General features: G+C 41.0%; 1 protein-coding gene across 4 annotated transcripts in view; it reads right to left on the bottom strand.

Moving 5' to 3' along the window:
- Nucleotides 1–24359, bottom strand: part of pcp4a (Purkinje cell protein 4a) — a 28161-nt gene extending 3802 nt beyond the window's left edge. The window contains exons 1-3 of one of the 4 annotated variants that reach the window (XM_026182804.1): nt 24179–24359; nt 5692–5740; nt 191–223 (exon numbers count right to left, since the gene is read on the bottom strand). In XM_026182804.1, the coding sequence (XP_026038589.1) occupies nt 191–223; nt 5692–5740; nt 24179–24274 (178 nt within the window). In that variant the 5' untranslated portion in view covers nt 24275–24359. The remainder of the gene's footprint in view (nt 1–190; nt 224–5691; nt 5741–24178) is intronic. The other 3 variants (XM_026182805.1, XM_026182807.1, XM_026182806.1) reach the window with 3 other exon arrangements.
- Nucleotides 24360–24832: the final 473 nt, after the last annotated feature.

Here is a 24832-nt window from a genome sequence, read left to right as displayed (position 1 = left end):
TTTACAGGATATCTCTTCAGTTCTCACGGCAATAAAAAAAACCCACCAGAAAACATCATGCTCATTCATTCGCTTTTTTAAAAGGTCAGTTGTTTATTTGAGCATTACAGTTTTCATGCAGTACAGTGCTCCGTGCGTGGTTGTGCACTCTTGCATGAAAGGTGATTTTTTTTCCAAATGGCCTACTTACGCTTAGATGGTACCTTTTGTTGACCTTGAAGCCCTTGGATGACAGTGAAAAACAACTTTATATTTCATAACTGCAGAAGCCACACACACATCTCTCTCTATTACACACACACACCATCACTCTTTATAGTCACACCTGCTCCACATGGCTCATGCCCTTTACACCACAAAGAAACTTTTAAAAGCACATCAGGCTTTAGGTCATATGTATGTCATACTGCTGAACCAATGAATGAATCCTATCTGTAAATCATTGCTGCAGATCATTTACATATATATTACAGCAACCTTAGAGTATATGGACAATGATTAGTGAAGGCCTAGGCAAACAAACATTGGAAACATCTATAATCTTGAAACAGGGAAATGTAAATTATCCCAGACTGCAAGGCACTGTGGACTTTGGCAGTAACTTTGTTTCTATCTTTATCTGCTGGAGTCAGAAAAGAAAAAAAAGTTTAAATTAAGAAATAAAAGATAACAATTCCCATATGTTTAAGTGTTGCTTAGAATTCTGAGTATATTAAATGGTACAGTCCATGAATGTTGTAAAGTAAATTAGTTATTATGTTCTGTATTTTTAAGAGATATAGCTTCGTCCCACAAGCCCCACACAATGGGCCGCCATGTTTGACTTCAGGTTTTGCTGCTGTTCTCTGGGCCTCTTTCACGCCACTGTCCGCATACGCACATGGAAGAGCAGGAAGGTCTTGCTGACAAATATAAACTGCTACAGTGAGAAATTGCTTTTTGAGATTTCCCTTTTTCTGAAGCTGGAACATGGCATGTAATTTATATGAATGGATTAAAAAAATGTTAGAGGTGAGAATAGAGACATTGGAGTGGCTATGCCAAAGCAAACAGGCAAATGACAGCAGTTGTATGGCTCCATCTATGTGAAGGAGGTTTCTATACAATCTATGCAACACATGTCATCTTTGGATTTGTGATTCCTGATATTGTCATGTGTTGAGCATTATTCATTTTGTGAGTGCCTTTTCTTTCCTGCATAGAATTCAAGGGCACACAGCTTACCACCTCTTCTTAAAAGGAAAGACCAAAACGGACAAATGTCACAAGAATGCAATTCACACGTGTCAAATTCAATTTAGTGTCCTCAAATTCCTCCTGATCACTGCTGTCATGTCCCCCTTCGGACCGAGCCAGAGCTGCAACGCACTTCATCATCCCAAAGGTTGAGACAAAAATCCATTTCAACACGGGGTCTTTACAGGGTTATCAGCAGCCCCAGAGACGGAGGCGAAATAACATCCGGTCCTTCTGTGCTGAATGAACTATGGAACTGTTTGGCAGTGAATGGGCTGCTATTAACCTGCTACACTGATTGTGTGAGAAGAATGTTACCTTCGAGCAGTGGAGGAGATTACATTCAGTGAGTGCCGTGAAATTGAATTCAGAAAATGTGCAGACTACAGTGACTTACTTAGATTTACTTACAAGATTTATGACACCTTCTCCATGGTCGAACAGCTGCTGAATGCATATTCCTGACAGGATATATATTTTTAAGCTTAGTTAGCGACTGATAATCCTGCAAGCCAGACTGATTTTCTCACCTGAGCTCAGGTCTTGAAAAATGCCATTCACTGGTGTGAGGTTCATTAGAAGCAGTCTTTTGTTCTTCCACACTATCATTTTGCCAGGATGATAGTTCTGCACTTAGCACCATTTATGAATTTCAAAGGATTCTGCCAAGTATTCACAGTCCAATTTTGCTGTTTATAACTCAAGGGATTAGAATTACTTCATCGTGCCAACAATACCATGGCCCAGTTTACAAAGTAAGTCACTGCCATGCTAGAAAGAACTGGTGTGTTGTTTCAGATAAACAGTGAAGAAACAAACTGAAATTAACTATTCAAATTAAATAAGAAAAGCACGACAGGTATACTGGAGCACAATGTTAGATTTCATTTTATCAGCATGAAATTTCACAATAATAATCCTTAATTGCAGAGAAAACATTCAAATATGAGGATTAAAAAATATATACTTGTATTTATTCATTTATTTATTTTAAGAAAACTGGTTGTAACACTTTCTTATTGTTTAAAGATGTCAGATATAAAAAATTATGTTTTTGCCAAGTTGTATCATTACCAAGTGAAAACCTCTGAGGATGAAAAATGAAGCCATAGCAGCATTGCCAAAAACGACTGTTTTGAGGCTGGTTTAGAGGCCATGGGTCCTGATACGCTCCCATATTAAAATGCCCAGCTTCAGCTCTGTAACTAACTGTAACGGTCCTGGGTCGTTTGACCCAGTGCTTTGAGTTTTATTTTGATGGTCTATGTCATTGTCCGTGGTCCTGTGTGTGATGTGCGGGTAGCCACACCCCCAGGCTGGGCCATCACCGGCACACCTGCTCTCCATCGGGGTGATTACCTGAAGAGCTACTTAATAACCCGGCGCTGACGGATGCTCCACGCCAGTCCGTTAATCACCTCTCTGTGGTAACTAGACTCCCGCGAAAGCGTTGCATTACTATCTTGTTGGAGCTGCGTTAAATCTGCCTACTTGTGTCTAGGTTTCGATCCGGCGTTCAGCGTCTGCCACCTGCCTGTCCTCCTGCTCAATTGGATCACCCGGTGCATCATCTGGCCCATCCACTACCTCCACGGACTTCCCTCCCCAGCTCCCACGGTCCCGCTCTAATCGTAAGCCAACTGGTCTAACTCAGTTTTGATGTGTTTCCTCCGCTTCCCGGCTCCCTAGTAATCTTCTCCCCTTTCTGTTGCAGCCTCCCACGGTCCCGATTCCGGCTTCCTCGCATCATTGTTTCCCGGGTTTTGTAGTTCCTCGTTTTGCTCCTTTGGTTTTCGCCTTTTGTTATTATAATAAAGTGTCCTTTTCTGCTAGCGCTTGAGTCTGCGTTTGGATCCTTTTGTGCACGCGCGCCGCGGCGCATGACAATTTAGTTACCTTATGCCCCTACGTTGCCCAGTTATAGTTCATTTTTTATTAGATTCCCCTTATGTCTTCACCCCTTGTGTTTAAGTCGCCCTTCATGTGGTTCATTGATGCCTTTCTCTCCCATCTGCTCCTCTTGTTTACATGTTTTCCACTTGTGATGCATTCCTTCTGTCACGTGTTTCCCCCCAGCCATCATGTTCTGTTTGTGCTTAGTTATGTCCGTGTCTCATCCCCAGTCCCCTTTCCCCCTCTGTATTCATAATGTGCGTGTCCCTCAACAGTCCGTGTGTCATGTCTGCGTCCTGTTATGTTTCCTGTTTTATTTTGAAGAGGTCTGGCGTTCTATGTTCAGTGTATTTAGTTTCACTTCCCCTGATCACCTCCTGTGTGTATTTAGTCTCCGAGTTTTCACTCATTCCTTGTCCGGTTGTCTGCTTTCCTGCTATGTGTGCTTGTTACTAGAGATGGCACGATACCACTTTTTTATGTCCGATACCGATATCATAAATTTGGATATCTGCCGATACCGATATGAATCCGATATAGTGTTTTTTAATCAACAAAACTGTTTTTTAAAATATCTTGCTGCATTTTGCAAGTCTGCAAGTTCATACTCAAGTTTAAAACAACAACTACACTAAAGCTATTCTGTTATACCTGTATACAAAAAAAATGTTTCATAGTTCAGCAATACTGATCAATCTAATAAACTTAAACCTACACCATCCTCCCTATTCTGGTATTTTAAAGAGTACTTAGCGTAAATATTAAGCAACCTAACTAATAGGGTTCCAACTCCCAGCAACAACAAAAATAAATAAATAAAAAATAGGGAACCACCCCTCACGCTCCACCTCATGATGCTTAATCAACGTAATCAACCTTAATTTGATGCATTGTGAAAAAAAAATGCACAGAAATCAATTCTTTTTCAAGAAATATTAAATAGATTCAACATCTTTCTTCAACAAAATTGCAGACTGCACAGATGGTACCTTCCCAAAGTAAAAAGTACTATAGCTTACTAGGGTATATATATTAGACTTAATAGTCACTATATACAGTAATTGACTTCTATTCATTTTACATCAAATTAAAACTTTGGGTGTCAGATAATTATTTATTAAAAGCTCGACATTTTAAATGAGAATAAGAAAGAAAAGTATGTCTTTGTGCCCCCTTTTCCCAGTTCCCCCTGGCTAAACTTTGCTAGAGCCGCCCCTGCACAGTTACCAGCCGTCAGCTATGTAGAAAAAGATCCTGGAGTAGAAAGTAATATTAAATAAATTGTAACAACAGCTTATCAAGCTTAAACGTGCTGCTGTTGTTCAGCTGCTGGTTTCCTCTTTCTGGTGCAAAGTGGACCAAAAACAAACAAGAGAGACGGACTCGCGACAGAAAAGCCGATCAGCTGATCATTTAAGCAGTTTCATGATTGAAGTAGCAGCCGGAGAGCGAGAGGCAGTCGCTCGTTAAGCTTAACGTGGGAATGCTTTACAAACATTCAGAGATGGACTTACACACGTGCTTTACTTCTCTCGGGGATAACTTTGTCGGAGATGAAATGCCAGGTTGCTAGCGAAGCTCCAAATGCTATCCAGACCACCGACAGGTCCCGCATGCCACAGCCGCTCTATCACGTGACGCATACTGCTCCGATTGCTAACGTTCTGAGGTGAGTTACGGCGTGTTGCAAGTTTTGTGAGGTGCTTTCGTGATATTTAATGGATCGGATTACATTTTTTATTTTTCTCCGATATCCGATCCAGTAATTTAGGTCAGTATCGGACCGATACCGATACGTAATATCGGATCGGTCCATCTCTACTTGTTACTACATCCATGTTTCCAGGGATTTCGTGTATTTATGTCAAGTCTTCACGTTCCAGGTTTTTCATGCCGGGTTTCCACGTTCATGTTCCAGTTTTTTTGTGTTATCGTTGGATCACCCAGTTTAGGTTATAGTTTAGTTTCACACTTGCCCTTCTGTTTTGTATTGTTAGGGTTAGGCTCGTTTTTTGTCAAGCTCAAGTTTTGTTCTTTCGAATGTCAGGACTTGGGTCCTCCTCCTCACTCCATACAGTCTGCTTCAGCCAGATTGTGACACTAACATGTGCACAAGCTGGTGTGAAAAACTGTCTTGGTGGATTTATGAGGTTGTGTTTGTTTGTTTGTTTTTGTCTCTCAGTTTGTTGTTTTAACTTGATGGTTTAAAGCAGAATATATCTTAAAATTAAATATGCAAAAATGCCCAAACACTTGAACTCTAGTGTGGGTACATTTACTCAAGAACTGTGCTTACTAAATGCAAAAAATACGCTTATTTTACTGTAAATCTTTTCCACCATGTTCACAGCTGTGGATAATATAAAACCTATAATGTGCTTTAAAAACACTTATGCAGTGCTTTAAATTAAACCACTCAGAAGTAGAGAATATATGAGAAATTTAGCTTGTTATTGTGGTGTTGAAGTCACTTTAGTGTGTAAAGATTTATGCACGATTGTCTTTTAAACAATCTAATCTTTGGTGAAAACTTCACATTATTTAAATTCGGTTTAAAAATACCTTGGACAGATGCTTTGCTGTTTCCGGTCATTGGGCCAGATGCTTGTCTCTGCAAAAATGAGAAGAGAAACAATGAGCAATTAAAAGTTACAATTAACATCAGCCTGAGACGCTACATGTAAACCTGCCTTCAACCCAAAATATGTTGTTCATTCCCCCAAGTACCAATCTGATCGTTTCCTGGACCAAAACAAGCATCTGCTATAGTCACACAGATGTGAGCAACACATAAGACAATTGAAAGGAGAGGTGTGGTTCTTTGTGAGGCGAGCCAGGATGTGATAAGCTGATCTATAATCCATGTTTCTGCAGCAGAGACAAGTTTGCTCTACCTGCTCCTGCAGCTCCTGAGAGTTCTCTGATGGGATGATGCCGTTCGCCTGCAGTAAGACTGCATCCAGGCTTACAGTGTGAGCCGAGGCTCGCTTCATTCACAACTTCTGCTTTTCTAAGAGTTTCCTTCACATGGACCTTTGGTTTCGTGCCGTTTATTTGGGGTGGCTGTGGCTCAAGCACTAGAACAGGTCAAAGGTTAGCGGGTCAATCATTGGCTGCATACCAACATATACTGGGTTCTGAGCTGATGTGCATACAAAAAGTGGTTGGATTGTTAATAAATATTTATTACAAAGTATAAAAAGTACTGCAACATGCAGTTTACTGCTAATCATGCCAATACTTAATGCTACAAAAAAGGCACGTCTTATTTTTTATGCTTGATATTGACATGCACGGACTGCGACTGTGTAGAGTATAATTATATAAAGTATTAAGTATCATTTTAGTTTGGCATCTGTGCCATCAGTGTTCCTCATTCTTGATAAACACACAATATGGCCAAAAGTATTCACCCACCCATGTAAATCACTGAATTCAGGAGCTCAGTGAATTGCAGCCTGGTTACCGTGATTGTCAGGGACCTGGATCTGAGCGACCTGGGGTCCCTGAGCAGTTATGGACTTGTATTACATTATATGTATTTTTGGTGTTGCTGTCCCTCGTTCTCCCTGCTTGCAGGTATGTGTGTGAGTCTGGGTGTGTCTGGGAGCACCTGTTTACAGGCGCCTTCAGGCCTGGTAGGTGTGGCCCTGCCAGGTGGTTGGCCACACCTGAAAACCATCACACAGCTGACGAAGCCCCGTAGGAGGAGCTACTTAAGATTGTGGTGGAGCTCTCTCCGACGCTGGATCATTGCGTGACTTCACGTTAGTCTCTCGTCCGGTCAGTACGGTTAGTCTGCCGCATTGTGTGTGTCTTACAGCTGCCTGTTTGTTATCTCCCCAGGAGGAGTGTGGAAACGAGAGCTCAGCGAGCACGGGGTGCTCAGACACTGAGGAGCGGGGACAAGGAACACTGACACTGGGAAGAGGACGTCACGGGAGTCGGGAGCGCACTGAGGATTTATTGTTATTTTCCATTTTCACTGTAAATAAATGCACTGTTTGCATTCAGAGCTCCACGCCTTCCTCACATCCCCACGGTTGGCCAGTGTCAACCGTGACAGTGATAGGATGTTACTTGTCCAGTCGTGAAATGTCTTCACTACTAAATATTCCACAGTCAGCTGTTAGTGTTATTATAGCAAAGTGAAAGTAACTGGGAATGACAGCAATTCAGCCACAGCCATGCAAAATCACAGATCGGGCTCAGAAAACGCTGAGACGCACAAAGGTCGCCAAGTTTCCGCAGAGTCAATCGCTACAAACCTCCAAATTTCATGTGGCCTTCAGATTAGCTCAACAACAGTGTGTAGAGAGCTTCATGGAATTGGTTTCCATGGTCAAGCAGCTGCATCCAAGCCTTACATCACCCAGAGCAATGCAAAGCATCAGATGCAGTGGTGCAAACCACACCGCCACTGAGGAGTAGAGACGTGTTCTCTCTAGCTCTATAGTCCATGAAGTAACAAATCATGCTTCTCCTTCTGTCACTCAGATTACCAAGTCTGGTTTTGGTGGTTGCCAGGAGAACGGTACTTGTCTGATGCTTTGTACTAAATGTAAAGTTTGGTGTAGGGGTGATTGTGGTGTGGGGTTGTTTTTCAGGAGCTAGGTTCATCCCCTTAGTTCGAATGAAAGGAACTGTTAATGCTTCAAGAAAACAAGACATTTTGGACAATTCCATGCTCCCAGCTTTGGGGGAACAGTTTGGAGATGGCCCCTCCCCGTTCCAACATGACTGCACACCAGTGCACAAAGCCAGGTCCATAAAGACATGGATGAAGAGGTTGGTGTGGAAGAACTTGACTGGCTTGCACAGAGCCCTGACTTCAACCTAATAGAACACTTTTATGAGAATATAATAGAATATTCAATGTGTATAGAGGGTTTATATAGCTCTGCTGCCTGGACGCCTAGATAAAGCCAAATATCTCCCCCCAGAGTCCCCTTATGCCATCAGGAGAGCAAGTAGAAGAAAAACTTGTTTGGCAACTTGGCCATCTGTTTTTCTGTTTACATGCAGAAATCTCCTGGGATTCCTGGCATCGTGCTTACTGTCAGTTGGTTGATTGTGGTCTGTTATTCAAGAGGGCAGGAGGCAGTGCCATGAAGTGATGGTGCCATACATCACACCTCCACCCACCACAAGCGAGCATTCAGCCAGAGCTGAGATCCAGGAGGAGAATGACAATAAGAGTTGAGCAATTGTTTCAGTACAATGTGAAGATGGAGCACAATATTGATGAACAGTAAAAAACGGCAGGTCAGAACTGGATGCACACACGTGTGTGTGTGTGTGTGTGTGTGTGTGTGTGTGTGTGTGTGTGTGTGTGTGTGTGTGTGTGTGTGTGTGTGTGTGTGTGTGTGTGTGTGGTTACTTTGAGTGAGATTATTTTTGTCTTTGTCTCAAAAACTCATTTTGAGTTTAAAGACGGAGACTGAACAAGAGCTGTATATATCATTATCATAGCAACTCCTGCATCATCACCAGGTGTATTTTAGCTGCAAGCTATGGCAACAAAGTATGTTTAGCCTTATTGGTTCATGAAATATAAATAAAATGTTTTCCTTTAAAGTCTGGAGGACAGCGTTCTTTTCTCCAACATGCCCACTCCATTCTTCCCTTAACAGTCTTCCATTTTTCACAGCTTACATGACGGCTGAACTTCTAATGTGCACACTCTTTACACATTAGCACATTTTTTCTGCACTATTTGATTCTCTGTTCCATTTCACTTCTTCAGCAGAGGTTTCATCTCTTCAATTTCAGAACAAGAGCGCGCCTGCAGTCTATATCATAAGATGACTTTAGGGAGCAACGAGTGACTTTCATATGAGTTGTTTGTCACGGCCCATCCCAGTTTTTACTTAGGTTTAGGGATGGGTATTGATAAGATTTCCATGATTCCGATTCCATTTTCGATTCTGTTTAACGATTCGATTCTTTATAAAAAAGGAGAACAATAAGGTCGATTAGCTTAGAACTTTGTTTTATATCTTCTCTTTGAACAAGATAGAAATTTAGGAGTAACATGGCCTTACAAACCCAACAGTGAGATCTTAAGAGATCCAGCCTACGGCTCTTCAATCGGGTGTCACAGGGTCCCCGGGAAAAAAAATTGTAAATGTAAAATAATAAAATAAATATTCTTCTGTAGCAATAACAAAGTTTAACATAAATTATTCTGTAGCAATTACACAAGAATATCCAGTAATGTCCCTGCCTACAATTAAACACATTCACTTACTGAAAATCATCTGCTGTGGCAAACGGGTGCAAACCTTTGACCACAAACTGAGTCACTGCTCGGTGACATTCGTCTATCCTGGCCTGAAAGGAGACGCTACCAGTAGACTGCAGTGAGAACTGCCAGCATCTGAGCCAGCCAGACTCTGTCTCTCTCATCATGGTCACTAAATGCACAGTAATGGCAGGTTTTGTAATAAGGCAGATCGCGCTAACATAATGTGCACTGTTAGTTGATTATTTACCTGCCGCATTAATGGGAGAGGACGTGCAAACGTTACCGCTGCTGCTGGTTGAGATTCACGAGTCCGGAGCGGAATTAAAAACACGACATTCATTTAAGGTCATCGCGTGTTTTGTGAGCAAATGCTTTTGCATATTCATAGTGTTTCCTGCCTTAAATGAAATATCTACTTTTCAAGTATTGCAAGTTGTCCTGTTGTCATCAGTTCTCGTAAAGTATAACCAAATTTTTGAGCGTTTGAGCCGCTTAGGTGCCATGTTTCCTGCCAGGTAAATGACGCTCCGCAACGTGTTGACATCATTCGGGGCGACTGGAATCGATAAGAGAATCGTTTGCAAAAAGGGCAAACAATTCCAAGGAATTGAAACAGTGGGAACCGGTTCTCAACAAGAACCGGCTTTCGATACCCATCCCTACTTAGGTTTGACTCTCATCACTTGTGCCCTTAGTTCAGTTGAGGAAGCAGCATTGTCACTGTGCAGAAATGTGTTTGTGTTGCATGTCCAGGCGGCTGGCCGCCTGTGAGCTGGGGCTCACGACTGTTCCAGCCGTGCCGTGTCCATCTGCCACGCGGCCGACCTCCAAACCAGCATCGCCGGCGCCACTCGATTCGCGGGCGGCCACCTGAACTCGCACCTCCCTGTTGGGTGCCGACGGTCCAGGCTGATTCCCTCTCCCACTCGCGGCGGGGGAGTAGGTTCAGCCAGATGGCTCCCCGGCCTCAATCGGGTGATGGAGGTATGTGGTGGGGCGCGGTCTGCGGTGCCGTGCAGGGAGGGTGGACGCACCTGCACGGCATCCTTAATCATGGCCGCTCAGTTAAAAACACGGGGACTCAGGGGTTGTGGTGTGATGTGATTTCAATGAAATGGCTCTAAGTGATGATCTGTGGTCCCGCTGTGCCTTATTTACACCACAGAATATAGATTCAGGAGTGGAGTAACCATCAGCTATCTACTCTACATAGATGAGATCAAACTGTATGCCAAGACTGACATCAATGTATTTTCACTTACACAAGCAGCTTTTTTATGTGCATTAAAGTTATATAAAAAATTTGCAAATGCAAATGCAAATTCTTTGCTGACAGTTTAACCAAAAGGCATTTCCAGTGGAAACTGGCCGACATATCCTCAGCATAACCATGTAGAATATCCACACAACTTAAAAAGAGGTTATACACACACAATACGGTAACATTATGTTGAAGCGCAGTACATATCACTCCGCGAGGCTCCTGCCAACGACAGCCGTAATGCTCCGACAATCCATCGAGCGGTGCGGCTTCGTATCTTAGCAAAGTCGTACTGAAACATTTGACAGATTTTCGAGCGCCGTGCACATAAAATCATTTCGAGGTCAGTAAACACGACCAGAGTTCATACATAAGGCACACGGGATTATAAGGGGCTCTGTCGATTTTTCAGAAAAATCAAAGGATTGATTTTAAGTGCGCCGTATTTTCCAAAAAACACGGTAATAACGACGGCCCGCTAGCATGCTCTAGCAAAAATAGTGCTTTGTTGTGTATCTGATGGACGAAAGCTAAACCAGTTCCACCAGTGAAGCTGCAGCATTTTTACAAACCAGTTCTGGTTCATCAGTTTCATTCAACGATCCGCTTTCGCTCTTCTCATTCTGCGTCGCCGCCATGTATGTATGAAAACAAAGGCACTGCGCATGCGCGTTTTACCCATATTCTATCGCCATATTTCATTTTCTTATCGTTGCCCAACATTACACTGTGAAAGGTATGATATGGCCCAGCCCTAGTCCATACCCAGGTATTTAAATGCATTAAATGCATCTACTTTTGCTATCTCCACTGCTTGCATGTTCACCTTTGGTTCCCTGACAAGATGATCCCACAGTAAAGTTGACCTCCCGGTCGGCTTCGAGCCGGCATCCGAAGAATGTGGCTAAAAGTTTTGCGAGATCCCGAGTTTGCTTTGCGAGATCTCGCAAAACTTTTGCGAGATCCCGAGATAGTTTTGCGAGATCTCGCAAAAGTCCGTCTTAATTTTTTTTTCTCCCATGTCCCCTGCGGGGCTCCGTACTTCGGGAATTTACAACTGTGCGTAAATCCCCCCTAATATTGGTATGATCCAAGCTCAGACACTAAGCGGGGCAGCTGCTGCCTGCGAGTGCGCTGTTAGAGAAACGCAGCCAGGCGAGCTGAAGACTCTTCTGATAGGTTAGTAGAGTCCATGTGAGTAAATTGGTGGCACAGCTGTGGATGCATATAAGGCAAAACACAGAGCCTGTTTCTTTAACATGGGAAAATCCAGAGATGTCAACCAAAACACCAAGAAAAGAATTGTGGAGCTCCATAAGTGTGGCTCAATTATGAATACAATTTGGTGCCATTTGCAATTAAGAAATACAGATAGTTTCTCTCTTTACTCTGAAAGTTAACAAATATGTTTTTATATTTATCAATCTAAAAAATTAAACATTTAGTCTGATTTGATGTTACAATTAAAAAAGTGTTTTTGTCTGAAGAGTGTGTAAATATCTGGTTTCAACTGTATATTTGATGATTGTCAGCACAAAGAGGGAGAGAGAGGAGCAGAGAGGGAGAGAGAGGAGCAGAGAGGGAGATGGAGAATGAGGACAGAACAGAGGTGGAACAAGAGCAGGTGAGACACACATGTTAGTCAAATGGTTGTTTACCAAAAGTATCACCGTATCATAGGGACTCATGTATCTCGTACCTAGTGTTTCTTTTTAGGTTTGTTATTTTTCAAATTCTATATTTATTAAGTTTTGCAGGCTTGTTTGCACAACAAGGCTAAATAATTATATAAACTTTTCTCAATCTAAATAGTGGACTTTGGTAGAATTAAAAAATAAGTGTAGTGCAGGGCTATGATGATTTTTAGTGCTGCTATCATCTAGTTCTGATTCTGATTCTGTCTTGGTTACTGTTGTAGTCCTGTTTTAATTCCGGATCAGTTCTGGGTCTGGTTGAATTGGGGTTCAGTCCCGGTGTCTTGATACAGCCCTGATTTTGCTCTGCCTTGCTGCTTAATTAAAAAACTAGTTTAAGGTGTCCTGCACATGTGATATATTTTTTTCCTATATGAAGTCATTCTTTTTTGAACAAAACTCAAAACAGAGCCTATTAATCTTTTTCATTCATTTCTACCCCCCCCCCCCCAAACCCCCCCGCCGCCAATGCATACTACCCTTTATGGCTAAGCCCCGGGTGTTTCAAATGTCTGGCTCCGCCTCTGGCATACAAGCAGCCAATTTCCAAAGAAAAAGCTTGGAGAAGTATTGCTCAAGACCGATTAAAAACTTCAGGCTCCTTTGAAGCCAAACAGAAAGAAAGACTAGCTTGATCTTAAGTTCAGTTGTTATTCTACACAGCACTTCTACTGTTTTTACTGCATTCTACCTCTGTAGTATTTCCATATTTTGTGATTAGCTCTACAAGACATGATCAAATATCCCTCCTCGCATATTTTTTATCATTAAAGCACATCTAACCTCCTGTAGCTGTCCACTTTCCATTAATGTTCACACTTGACAGCTGTGACCTTGACATTCTATGGAACAGATGTGACACCAAGCTGAGATGCCTGCTATCATGATTATTAAAACTGCCAAAGGAGCAGGTACCACAGACATGTTTGTTGTATATAATTAGAAAAAGAAAAGAAAACTTCTTAGCAATTTATATTCTACAATAGGAAACACTTTGCAATGTACTTTAAAGAAGATTATTTGATATGCACACACACACACACACACACAAATATATATATACATATATTAGGGGTGCAACGATACTCGTATCGATATTGAACCGTTCGATACAGTGCTTTCGGTTCGGTACACATATGTATCGAACAATACAAAATTTTTAATTTATTTTAACAACTTTTCTTCTGATGATGCTGTCTGTGTTGGGAGCTCGGTGGATCTGTGTTCGACTACTCTGCCTAGGCTGCACTGTCGAGCGCAGATCCACTGAGCGCAGCGCAAGCTAGCGAGACAGAAGTTAAGCTCTCCTTGCAACATGGCAAATTGAACCTCCCCCACCCTCATTCAGATCTGGCCTTTGGAACTATCTTGGTAAGAGTACTGACCCAAACTTGTGGACACTGAGCAAAGAGATTTTTGCTAGTTTAAAGTTTTGGCACAATGTAGTATGGAAAGCTGAACTACCAGGTCAATCAGTAGCATTAGCTGTTAAAACATAATTGAACTGATCAATTCTGCACTTTGTTATCTGGATTTACTCTGAAGTCTTGGCCCTGCAGCACAAACATAAAGACAAATCTGGGGAGTCAGGGCAGGAAGCTGGATGAGAGCAGACCACGAGTCTCGTACACGTTCTGGTGCCAATAGCTAAACTGAACCTAAGTTTGTGTTACTGGTTGGTGTTTGAGCAGATTATATGCAGCTTCTGTATATTTCTTTTTTAGCTTGCATTGTCTCAGAGGAGGATACACGACTGTTGCAGGCTTCCAGTCCCATATGCCAGAAACAGAGGGAGCTTGACAAATGGATTGCAGTGATGATAATTATATTGCTAATGATGATCTCCTCCTGTACAGTGTGTGCCACTATGCCTATCATGGTTGACTGGCAACAAACAGAGCTCGATAAACACCAGAAATTATTAGTTTTCTCGTCCTTTGTGCTCCTGTATCACTGGTCTTTCTTACCATCAGAATTAATCACAATCATGATGTGATCTGGGACAGATACATCAAAACATGTCAAAATATTGACTAGTTCAAATAAAATTAATAAAATCCAGCACCCCTCCAAATTGCAAAAAAAAATAATTACTGACCATTTCTGAATATACATAGTTGAATTAGAGAATACTATAAAATAAAGTATGTAGACTATTTTTGATGTGACATAATTAATCACATATTTGAAGAAAATGCCATTATCAGCTGTCATGCTGGACGGAGCAAATATAACAAGTTGTATCACAAAAACAAAAATATCTTTAGATTGTCCAAATAAAACCAGATGGTACTCTAATTATAATTCAGAAAATCATTTTGTTAAATATGTGCTTCTTCCATTTTAAAACCCGGGTCGCACCATCATCAGATTTTTAGAATATTTTCTGCTCTGAGTTATAATAAGAGCACCACAAGGAAACTTTGACCACTTTCAGTATCTTTCAAAGTATTTGATATATGAAGCTAAAATTTCAGAGCACTCACTGCATGTGTTAAAACTTGGGACCATAAAATTTTCATGCAAATTCGAGATGGCCGAGCAGGAAATATGTGAGAAATGACCCACATGTCATCCTACATGGAGTGCAAGGAAACACGTGAACTTAAAGTGACAAGTTTTATTAAAAAGTTTGGCAGTTTTTAAATGATCAAAGCCTTTCAATGGTCATACAATTCTTGTTTTTGTTTGTTTGTTTTCCTTATTTTGTTTTGTGTGTTTGTGGCTAACGACCTAAAACATTATTTGTCTAAAAATAATGAAGTGAATTAAGTTTAATAAAACTCTTTTATCATCAAGTTCTCTTTGTTTGTTCGGTCCACATTGCAAGAATTCAGATGGAGTCTATCCAGAATTTGCTCTTTAGCGGGTTGGTTTCAGTGTCAGCAGAAACTTACATGTTTTTCTGCAGCTTCTAAAGATTTGTTGTTTCCGTCACTCCTTCCTCATGTGATGCTCATGTATGTTTTCTATCAGTGACTGATTTCATAAGACCTGGCAATTGGTAAAATAAATAAATTACCTCGGTAGTGTGTGGGGGGCTATTTTTGGTTCTTTTTGCAGCTCCCTAGAGAGACTCCATGCTGCACTCAGGATCTATTAACAATTTAACGAGAAGACAGCAAAACTAGGTCACAGACAGCTCATCCCAGCACCATTACAACTGTGTAGCAGCTTCCCCACCACCAGCCTGGAAGCAGAGATGACAGCATGGAAGAGTGACACTGCTGAGCGATGACTGACTACCTGAGCAGTGTGATGACACATTTGATGGACTAGGCTTTTTTTTTTTTACACATTCATCCCAGATTTACAAAAAAAGAAAAAAACGATATAAAAATAGCTTCTTTTTTTCTTTTCTTTTTACTGTACAGGATGTGACACTGAGAACTACAGCTTAGGTACAACTGTCTGTGGGTTATGTAAAACATCAGCACTCGCGGCAGTAAAACACCAGTGAATGAGGCTAAAGCCATGCTTGTAGCTCTGAGGCTGTACCACGAGCTTATATAAGCACAATAAAAAGGTTACACATCAGCAAACAACAAACCAGGTTTTTGGCCTTGTTACCATGTTTACTATTTTGAGCATAGTAGTGCAGGGCTGGAACGTAATTTTATTCAAGTAGAGGTATTTGCACTTTTCTTTTCATGTTTCTACTCCACAACATCTTTGACTTGACTGTAGCTATCTGACAGGCATTCTCATGGACTTGCCTGTGTCCCATAAAGAGTGCATGGAGCTTGTCAAGCTGAGACTGATGGGAGATTAGCTTTGTAGACAAGCCACTGACTGTGCTTTCACTGCTGTGAGATCAGTTAACAGCTGCACAAATTGTGGGGAACGAGCTAGCATTAGCAGATAAACGAGCACTTTCATCATAGCAGATTAGCTTCTCTTGTAAACAAGCTTGGTCACCATGTGTGATGTAAGTAACTTTTAATATAGACTGTGCACATTAGTAGTGAAAGCTTTAATGATAAATAGGGGAACTCTTGCCATGTTCGATTTAGTAAAACAGTCAAGTTGAAAAGACGAATTAATTTGTGTTCCACAGGGTTCTGTGCTGAGACCAGTTCTATCTACATTATTCACGCTTCCCTTGGGACACCTGCAACAGGCTATCTAGGGTGTACTCTGCCTCTACCCCTGTAGTAACTGAATTCAAGTAACCCTGAATTTGGTAAGTGGAAATGGATGGATGGATGGAGCATACATTTTTCTCTTTTAGGTTGGACTATTGTAAGTGATTATTACCAGGTTTTCCTAAAAACTCCCTGTAAAGCTTTCATTTGATCTGAAATGCTTCAGCAACAGTCCTGTCAGGGACCAGAAAGAGAGAGCATATTTCTCTTATACTGGCTTCTTTTTATTGGCTTCCTGTTAAACCCAGAATTGAATTTAAAATCATTCTCCTCACATACAAACAAGGTTGTGATTTATTGAATTGGATTGAATTGAACTGAACTGAATGCATACTTCAGCAGCACTTTCAGATTAACATCTGAATCACTCGGTTGACCAAATAAACAAAGTTTAACCAGTTGTTTTGCTAATATATCAGCTACATTTTTCATTCACTTTAATTCTTCTGTAGATAAATAAATATGCCACCCATCATCCTCACTGCCATTTGTCAGCCTCCCTCTGTTTCTGTTTCTGTAGCATGATAATCTGTAAGTTTTCAGGCCCCTCTTCTGTGGAACCATCTTCCAATTTGGATTTGGGAGACAGACACTATCTCTACTTTCAAGATTAGGCTTCAAACTTTCCTTTTTGCTAAAGCATATAGTTATGGCTGGAGCAGGTGACCCTGAATCCTCCTTTAGTTATGCTGCAATAGGTGTAGGCTGCCGGGGGATTCCCATGATGCATTTCATGTCTTCTTCAGTCACTTTACTTTCACTCACTATGTGTTAATAGACCTCTCTGCACTGAAAAGTACTGATTCATTAAACCCCTCAAACTCAACTGAAAGTGTCTATCTCACATAAACATCTAAAACAGCATATTTTCAATATATGGAAGGAGCAGTGTGCAGTATTTTCCAGCCGGAGTCATTCAAGTAAAAGTAATAAAAGATCAGCATGGTTTCCCCAAAGAGCATTAGTATGCATTAGGCAGAGTGTGCATTAAAAACTATACTCATAGTCTTAAAAAAAAGCAGTTGTAAACACTGAATACATAATTTAAAACAATAATAAGCAACAATGTGCTGCACTGTTGCACAGAATGACTATAATGTATCTCCAGAAACCTACAGAGATTAGAGCCAGCTCACGTTCTTCCATCCTGTATGCCAGAAATATCCCAGTGGAATTTAAAAACACTCCGCTTCTGTCGGTACTTTCTCCCAAATGGATGATGCTGTTATGATATGAACTGCTAAGTGGTGTGGCAAACCATTTTAGTAAAAAATAAACAAACTAACAAACAGGTGAATGAAGCTCATATCGGTTTAACAGTTAAAGGTCATTTGCTGATTCTGATTTACACATAAAGGTTAAGAGAGTCGTTTACTGTTCTCATTCAGGGAAAGGTAATACCACTACTGGAGACTGGAAAGTCAAGAATCTCCAAGGGGCATAATGTGGTTGATGTGATGGTTTTATAACTTGATAAATAAATTAGGATTTCGCTTTCAATTCAGGGTGGCTTTGCATTTTATGTCAGGCAATGGCCACAAGCGAATTATAGCACAGTATGAGTTCTTCCTATAAAAGATTATTTGTAGTTCCCCAGAGAAGTGATGAATGGCATTTTGGGAACCTTGGAGTAAACCTGTACATCTGCAAGGTTCCCTACAAATCCCATCTTGGTCATTTAACCGCAGTCAGTTTTATTTTTTCCCACGTTGGCCTTACTCATCCCACTCTTCCCCTGCTGATGTTTGTCATTTTCCATGTGCAGAAACCAGGAATGCCACCAAATTACTTTAGTGTAATCTCTGTTCACTGTTTAAAGCAGGATTAGGGTTAGTGTGTGCATCTCATTTAGAGAATTGGAGATTGAAATGACCAGAAATTGACATTTATGGTCAATGAGCAAGAAAAAAACATCACATGGAATCAACAATATTTCAGTCAAAATTTATTTGAACATTTTCTCCCAGTTGCAGAGATTTTTTCCTCTAATCATCACTTTAGTCCACATCTCTATCACCTCATCTTCAGTCAGCAAAAAGGAGTTTTAAGGAAAATCTATCCCTGAACGCTTTCCCCCACTCAGCTTGCTGTCCTTTTTACACTGATCAGCAACTTCTAACACTCTTATCTCATTAATTTAATAAAAAAGGCTCTAGTCCACTTTGGATGATGAAACTAAATGCTTTGCCAAGCAGCCATGATAGCCACCACTCTCAATATAATTAAAGTATGAGGTAGGTGAACACAACAGGAGACCACTTAAATGTCGATGCACTGATTGAAGGACAAAACAGGATATCCCCATTAATATGGCCTTGTGGCCATCTTTCAATAATTACATTTTCAAGCAGATTTTTAACAGATGACTAAGAAATTGCCATTTAATCATCCACACACTGTACACGCCACAGCCCACACGCAACAACATGCTTAAAGTGAATCATCACAATGAAAATGACTTTGATTTAAAAGGCTAGTCAAATCCTAAAAAAACTGTAATGTCAAGCAGCACTTAAGCACAGCTCGATTAACCTGCAGCAGAATCACAGAGACATTACAAGAAAATCAGATTTCCACATCTGAGTACAGTCTTGTTGACACTAGCTTTTAGCAGGTGGAGGTGTCCACTAAAAGCTGCTGCACAATTTGACACCAGGGCTGAATCTGTTTTATTGCATTGTGAGTCTCAGTTGTGTGGCTTTGTCCATCTTCCTCGTGGTTATTATTGTGCAGTGCATCATGACATTATCCACCAATAATTTAAAAAAATCTATCTGTTCATGTCCGATTCACAGTCACAGCTGTCACCAGTCCATCACAGACAGACAGCCACTCAGTCTCTCTCACCAGAACCTAACATATTCCAGATAAGAGATCAACACATATGAAATCACCACCTGTCTGTTTTCCAGAAAAAAGTGTAATTCCAGAGGAAACTGGAGTCCCTGGAGAGGAAAACTTTATTCCTGTTGCCAGGTCTCTCTTGGAAATGAGATTTTTAATCTCATTGAGATTTTTTTACCTGGATAAATAAAGGATTAATAAAAAATTCCCCTGCATCTCCATTCTGTGTGACAACTTTGCTAATGACTTCACCATTGTGCTACCAACACTGTGCACCGAGAAGTCAAAAAGGTGATAAAAGTGAACGTCTGAGACTACTGCCTGAATGCAGTAACGTCAGTCTCTGTAGTTAGCGCCAGGGTGAGGAAGACCACATCACTGTCCTAAAAGTTACTTTATTTACCACAACAAAGTCTGAACACTCAATTGCAAATGGCATTATTTATTCCAGATTAACTCAGTGCAGGCCACCGGTTAGGGGTGTGATTAGCACTGGGTCCTGGGTTTGAACTGATCATCTGGCCGGGGCCTTTCTGTGTGCAGTTTGCATGTTCTTTTTGTGGGGGCTCTCTGGGTACCACCATAAGGGTTGGTTAATCGGTGATTCTAACTTGGCCATCGGTGTGAGTTTGAATGCTTGTCTGTCCTTCTGTGTTAGCCACAGCGATCTGTCCATGGTCTATGTCAGCTGAGACAGGCTCCAACTCCCCCGTGACCCTGAATTAGATAAGCAGCAGAAAATGGATGGATAATTCAGTAGTTGTACTATCACAGTGATAACTTAGCTCATGTTGCAAAAAGAGACATGTTCCTGGTGGGTGTTGGACCTTGCCATCAGAGGCCTGTACTACAAAGCAGTATTTCATCTTATCCAGAAATCTTCAGGGTAAACTCTGGGTTTTCTGTACAACAAAGGTGGTTCACTTCTTACTAGAATATGTTGCCATGGTAGCTGGAAACCTGCTCCACAGCAGGTTATGTTCCAGATAAGAGAACAACACATATGAAATCATCATATTCCTTTATTTTTTCTGATATTAAACAATTTCACTACAGTTTTATTGTTCTACAAGCATTAATAACAGGACAACTACTCAATAACTGCGGATATACCAAGTTTGGACATAGACTAAGGCTACATCTGTGGCCCAGTGCTAAGTGGCTGGGAGAATTAGCACCATTAAGTCCAATGGCCATGCCTCTCAGCCATAAAACAATGGCTTACCTGCTCACGTTTAGGGAGGAGTTCATGAGTAGGAAGAGAGCAAAGTAGAGGGAGAGATCTGGAGTACAGTAACAGATAGTACCAGTCTGTTGCCATAAATAGAGAGCTAAGCTTGAAGGTGAAGCAATTTACTCATTGATCTACATTACTACGTATTGTGGGCAGTAACTTAAAGAATGAGCTTGGGGATACATGTGGTGGAAATGAGTTTCCTTCAAAAGGTGTCTGGAGTTAGAGATAGAGTGATGGGAAGATGGAAGAGCTCTAGGCCGCCACTCAGCTCACAACAGATCCTCGGAAAAGTAAAAGAAAATTGATATTTACTATAACAATAAAGAACTTAGGATTTTCATGGTAAATTTGAGTTTTACCTCAACAGTGGTTTATCTGGTTAAACTGTATATACACCATCTGACTGCTCACTTGCTTCTTGAGAAGGGGTCACTGGCAGTATGTCACCAAAATAGAGGTCGTATACCTTTATAAATGAAAACATGACCCAGGTGTAAAGCCGCTACAGTCTGCATGTAACCAAAGAAGCACCGGGCAGCGGCATCCTCACTGCCCTCAGTGACTGAAACAGGAAAAATCATTAAAGATGTAACCAAGTGAATACAGAAATCACAAATTGTTGTTAGAGGAGATTTTTTTTTACAGTTATCCAGTAGTTATGTGACCAATCCAGATGTGTTTTTCTGTCTCTTACATGGATCTGCCCTGTGCAGCAGCCTACTGTACACACTGTACTTTCAATGTACTTCTACTAATCACACAAAAGGGAGGAGATGTAACATGACCAACAGCAGTCGCTTTTGCATGGCTGGCACTTTTCCCCCTGAACCACCACGGGGCTGGGTATTGTAGGCAAATCTCCAGGTGAGAAACTGGGCTACACAAGGAGTCATTATCTTTAGCTGGAAATCTGAAAAGTGGAACGGACATATCTTGGCAACCACAAACAGCTGGCTGAAACCTCTCCACTGAGAGCCATCTAATTAAATTTTTGTTCAACAACCGGAGGCTTAAGCAAACAAAAAAAGGACTAAAACTCGAAACAGCACAACAGCAACTACAAGCGACACTAGGTTACTTACACTGGAAAATTCCCATTAGACACGTACACAGCAACTAGCAACTAAATGAAAGTTTCTATTTTATGTAGCTTTAAATAAGAAGATGATGCCGAGTTCAGACACATTGGTTGAGTTTGAGAAACAAAATGTTGAGATATTTATGGATAATATGCAACATAAACATCAGCAATGCAGTCCTCACCAGCCTAAAATGCTGCTAATGTAATTTCAAAGCCTCTTACTGGCTGGAAATGCAGAATTGTTCATCACTATGGTGACAGGCAGCACATTTAAGCCACTTTCTCGACAGGAGCCTCAGACTGCCTGATGTTTGTGGACACTGCCAAAGATGAATCAGTCCGAGCCTGAACAATACAGCAGGGGATCACTTATGGCCTTTTTTTTTCATGAATCATAGCACAGTGTAAGGCTTAATACGACAGTGATACATGCATTGATTTTTAAAACACTACCAATCCAGGCAGTAGGTTGGCTGGTGTAGAGTGCTGTCTGGCTTTGAAACAGGATTTAGCCTCGGTAGATTGCTGTAATGCAGTTACACAGTGTTTATAGGCATATTGATTGCTTATATGCACTGCCTGTACTTGCTTTAGGTGGTAAGATCAAGTGTCCCTAGAGAAATAAGTCTCCGTGTTTTTGATAAAGGTCTCCCCCATTGTCTAGACAACTTAATTGAACTACTTAGATCATACACCCGTGCTGGGGTACTCAGATCATCTTCCCAGTCACTTTTAGTACAGCTGAGATCCCGGCTGAAGACTACAGGTGACCGCGCATTTGCCTTGGCTGCACCCAATTTGTGAAATAACCTCCCCATTACTATCCGTGAGTCCGATTCCATTCAATCCTTCAAATCGCGGTTAAAACCTGTTTATTTAACTTAGCCTTTTCTACCAGTTAATGCTTGCTGCTACTTTAGTTCTATTCTTAACTTTAAATTATTTTTAAATTTTTCTTGACTCTTTTATCCTTTGCACATATTGTTCTATTATGCTTTTATTTGTATTTCTTTTGTTTCTGTGTTTTTAATGCCATCAACCTGCGAGCATACATGGTACTTGCCATGGCCTTCATCTGTCTCTATTACTTGTATGTTAACTTTGGCATACCACTGTTTTTTAAAGTGCTATATAAATAAAGTTTGTTGTTGTTGTTAATGATTCTATAGTGATGTGAGTCTTCTCTGCTTCTGGTGGGAATGCCGGTTATCTTGACGAGCATTAAAACTGTGTGGGATTCTGAGCGCAATAAAAAAGAGCTAGAAGAGCAGTGTTTAAAGGTAAATGGAGCCCACCACTGATTTGCATTTAATTATTCATTCAGAGCAACAGATTCCTGCCCTGGTCTTGCTGTTTTTAAAGACACAAGAATCCATCACAGACATGCGCTATGCAATTTTATTTCATGACTTTTCCTTTGTGTAATAATAACTTATTTATTGGACTTTAACTTCACTCTGTAAGCAGCACACAGGAGGGGAAGAGAGAAGTCAGTGAGTTTGTGTATGTGTGTATGTGAGTGAACAAAAAGACATAACAAGTCTCCAATAAAAGATTCATAAGGTAGAGACAGCTGGTGTTCATCACAATTTACATACACTGGAAGCACTAATCGAGTGACAAAATTACTGCATAATAAAGCCCAACAGTGGACTCAGAGCTAGAGACAGGTTAAAAGTAGCCTTGTATTATATGGTTTTAGTCAGTCCAGGTTCTTGGGTTGAACGAGCGGTCTTGTTGGAGCCTTGGCTCCTTGTGAATGCTCAAGGAATGTTTTATTTCCCTGGGTTCCCAGCTATCCTTGAATAATTCAGAAACAACAGGACTTACCCTGCCAGTGAACACTCTTACTTCTAATCTCCACTCTGACATTATCAGACTGGCTTCTTCTATCACATCTGAATAGTTGTGTGATTAGACTAACTGTGTAGGTCAATGCTGCCTGAAATGTCACTGGTAGCCATATTCACCAGTAAAACTTCAACACACACACACACACACACACACACACACACACACACACACACACACACACACACACACACAGAGTTCAGCGGTTTGAGGAGTGGCTCAAACAACCTGACTGTGCTGGCTGTCATTTTAAGTTTGTGAAGTGATTAAGATCATCAGAGCTGCAAAAATCCCATCACGTATGCTGAGAGTCTGCCTGGTAGCTGCACATCAGTTCCAGTCATGACAACAGAAGCAATATTCATCTAGGCTGTGACTCACTGTAACACTATCGCTTATCGCTTTTTTGCGTAAAATGTAGGAATGTGTGGAAAAATCGAGAAAAGCGCACACTGAGCTCATTCTTCATGTTAAACATGTGTGCATGTTATTTTTATGGCTCTACACCAAAGTTGAATATCGATTATCTCAGCAGCAAGAGTGTTGGACAAAGCGAGGGTTAAATGTTATTATTATTTGAATCTGCAGCTCTGCTCTTATAACTTTATACCAAGTCCGGAATATCAGTTGTCTCTGACGCCAAAGTACAAACACAAAGCGGAAAAAGCGATTTACTAAGAAGAACCTACCTCACTCATGGCTTCGCTGTGCGTGTCTGCGTGTGGATTTCTGTGATGCTCACCGGTCGACTGACTGAAGGTACCGTCCTCTCCACGCGCGCACATTCCGCTTTTATAGCGCAGGAAGCCCCGCTCCCCCCTCACCACATTTCCATGAAGCCAATGGGCTCCTCGTCTGTAGCTCAACACTAAGGAGCAGCCTTCACGTCTTCCACCATCTGCTGATTCTGCGGGTCCGCTGAAAATAAAATAAGCCATCAAACACATTTTTTTTCATGTATTATATGTTTACTAAACTGGATAGTTTGATGTGAAGCTCCTGTTAATCCCGAACCAGTACTGCATGTTCCAGTCGCTGTGGTCTTACATTTCCGATGTTTTCTGGCTAATGTTGATTAATTGTTAAAACCTAAAAGATTAAACTTTTCAACTATTTCAACAATTTGAATTTTAGTATTAATCTCCAGTCTATAAATGTATATCAATTTTAGTTGATTAGTTTATATCAATTGTAGTGACTCTGCATCATGAGGACAAAGCAATGGTTGAAAATTAAGCAGGGAATTGGAATTTAACCACGCCTCTGACTATTGGTGAATCTGAAAAACACCATGAGAAATGCAGTGAAGGAGACTTGTGGATATTTCTTTTGAAAAAAGCCAC

This window comes from Astatotilapia calliptera, chromosome 10 (assembly GCF_900246225.1).
Source record: "Astatotilapia calliptera chromosome 10, fAstCal1.2, whole genome shotgun sequence".
Classification (NCBI taxonomy): Eukaryota; Metazoa; Chordata; class Actinopteri; order Cichliformes; family Cichlidae; genus Astatotilapia; species Astatotilapia calliptera.
This window is presented reverse-complemented; position numbering and strand designations above follow the sequence as displayed.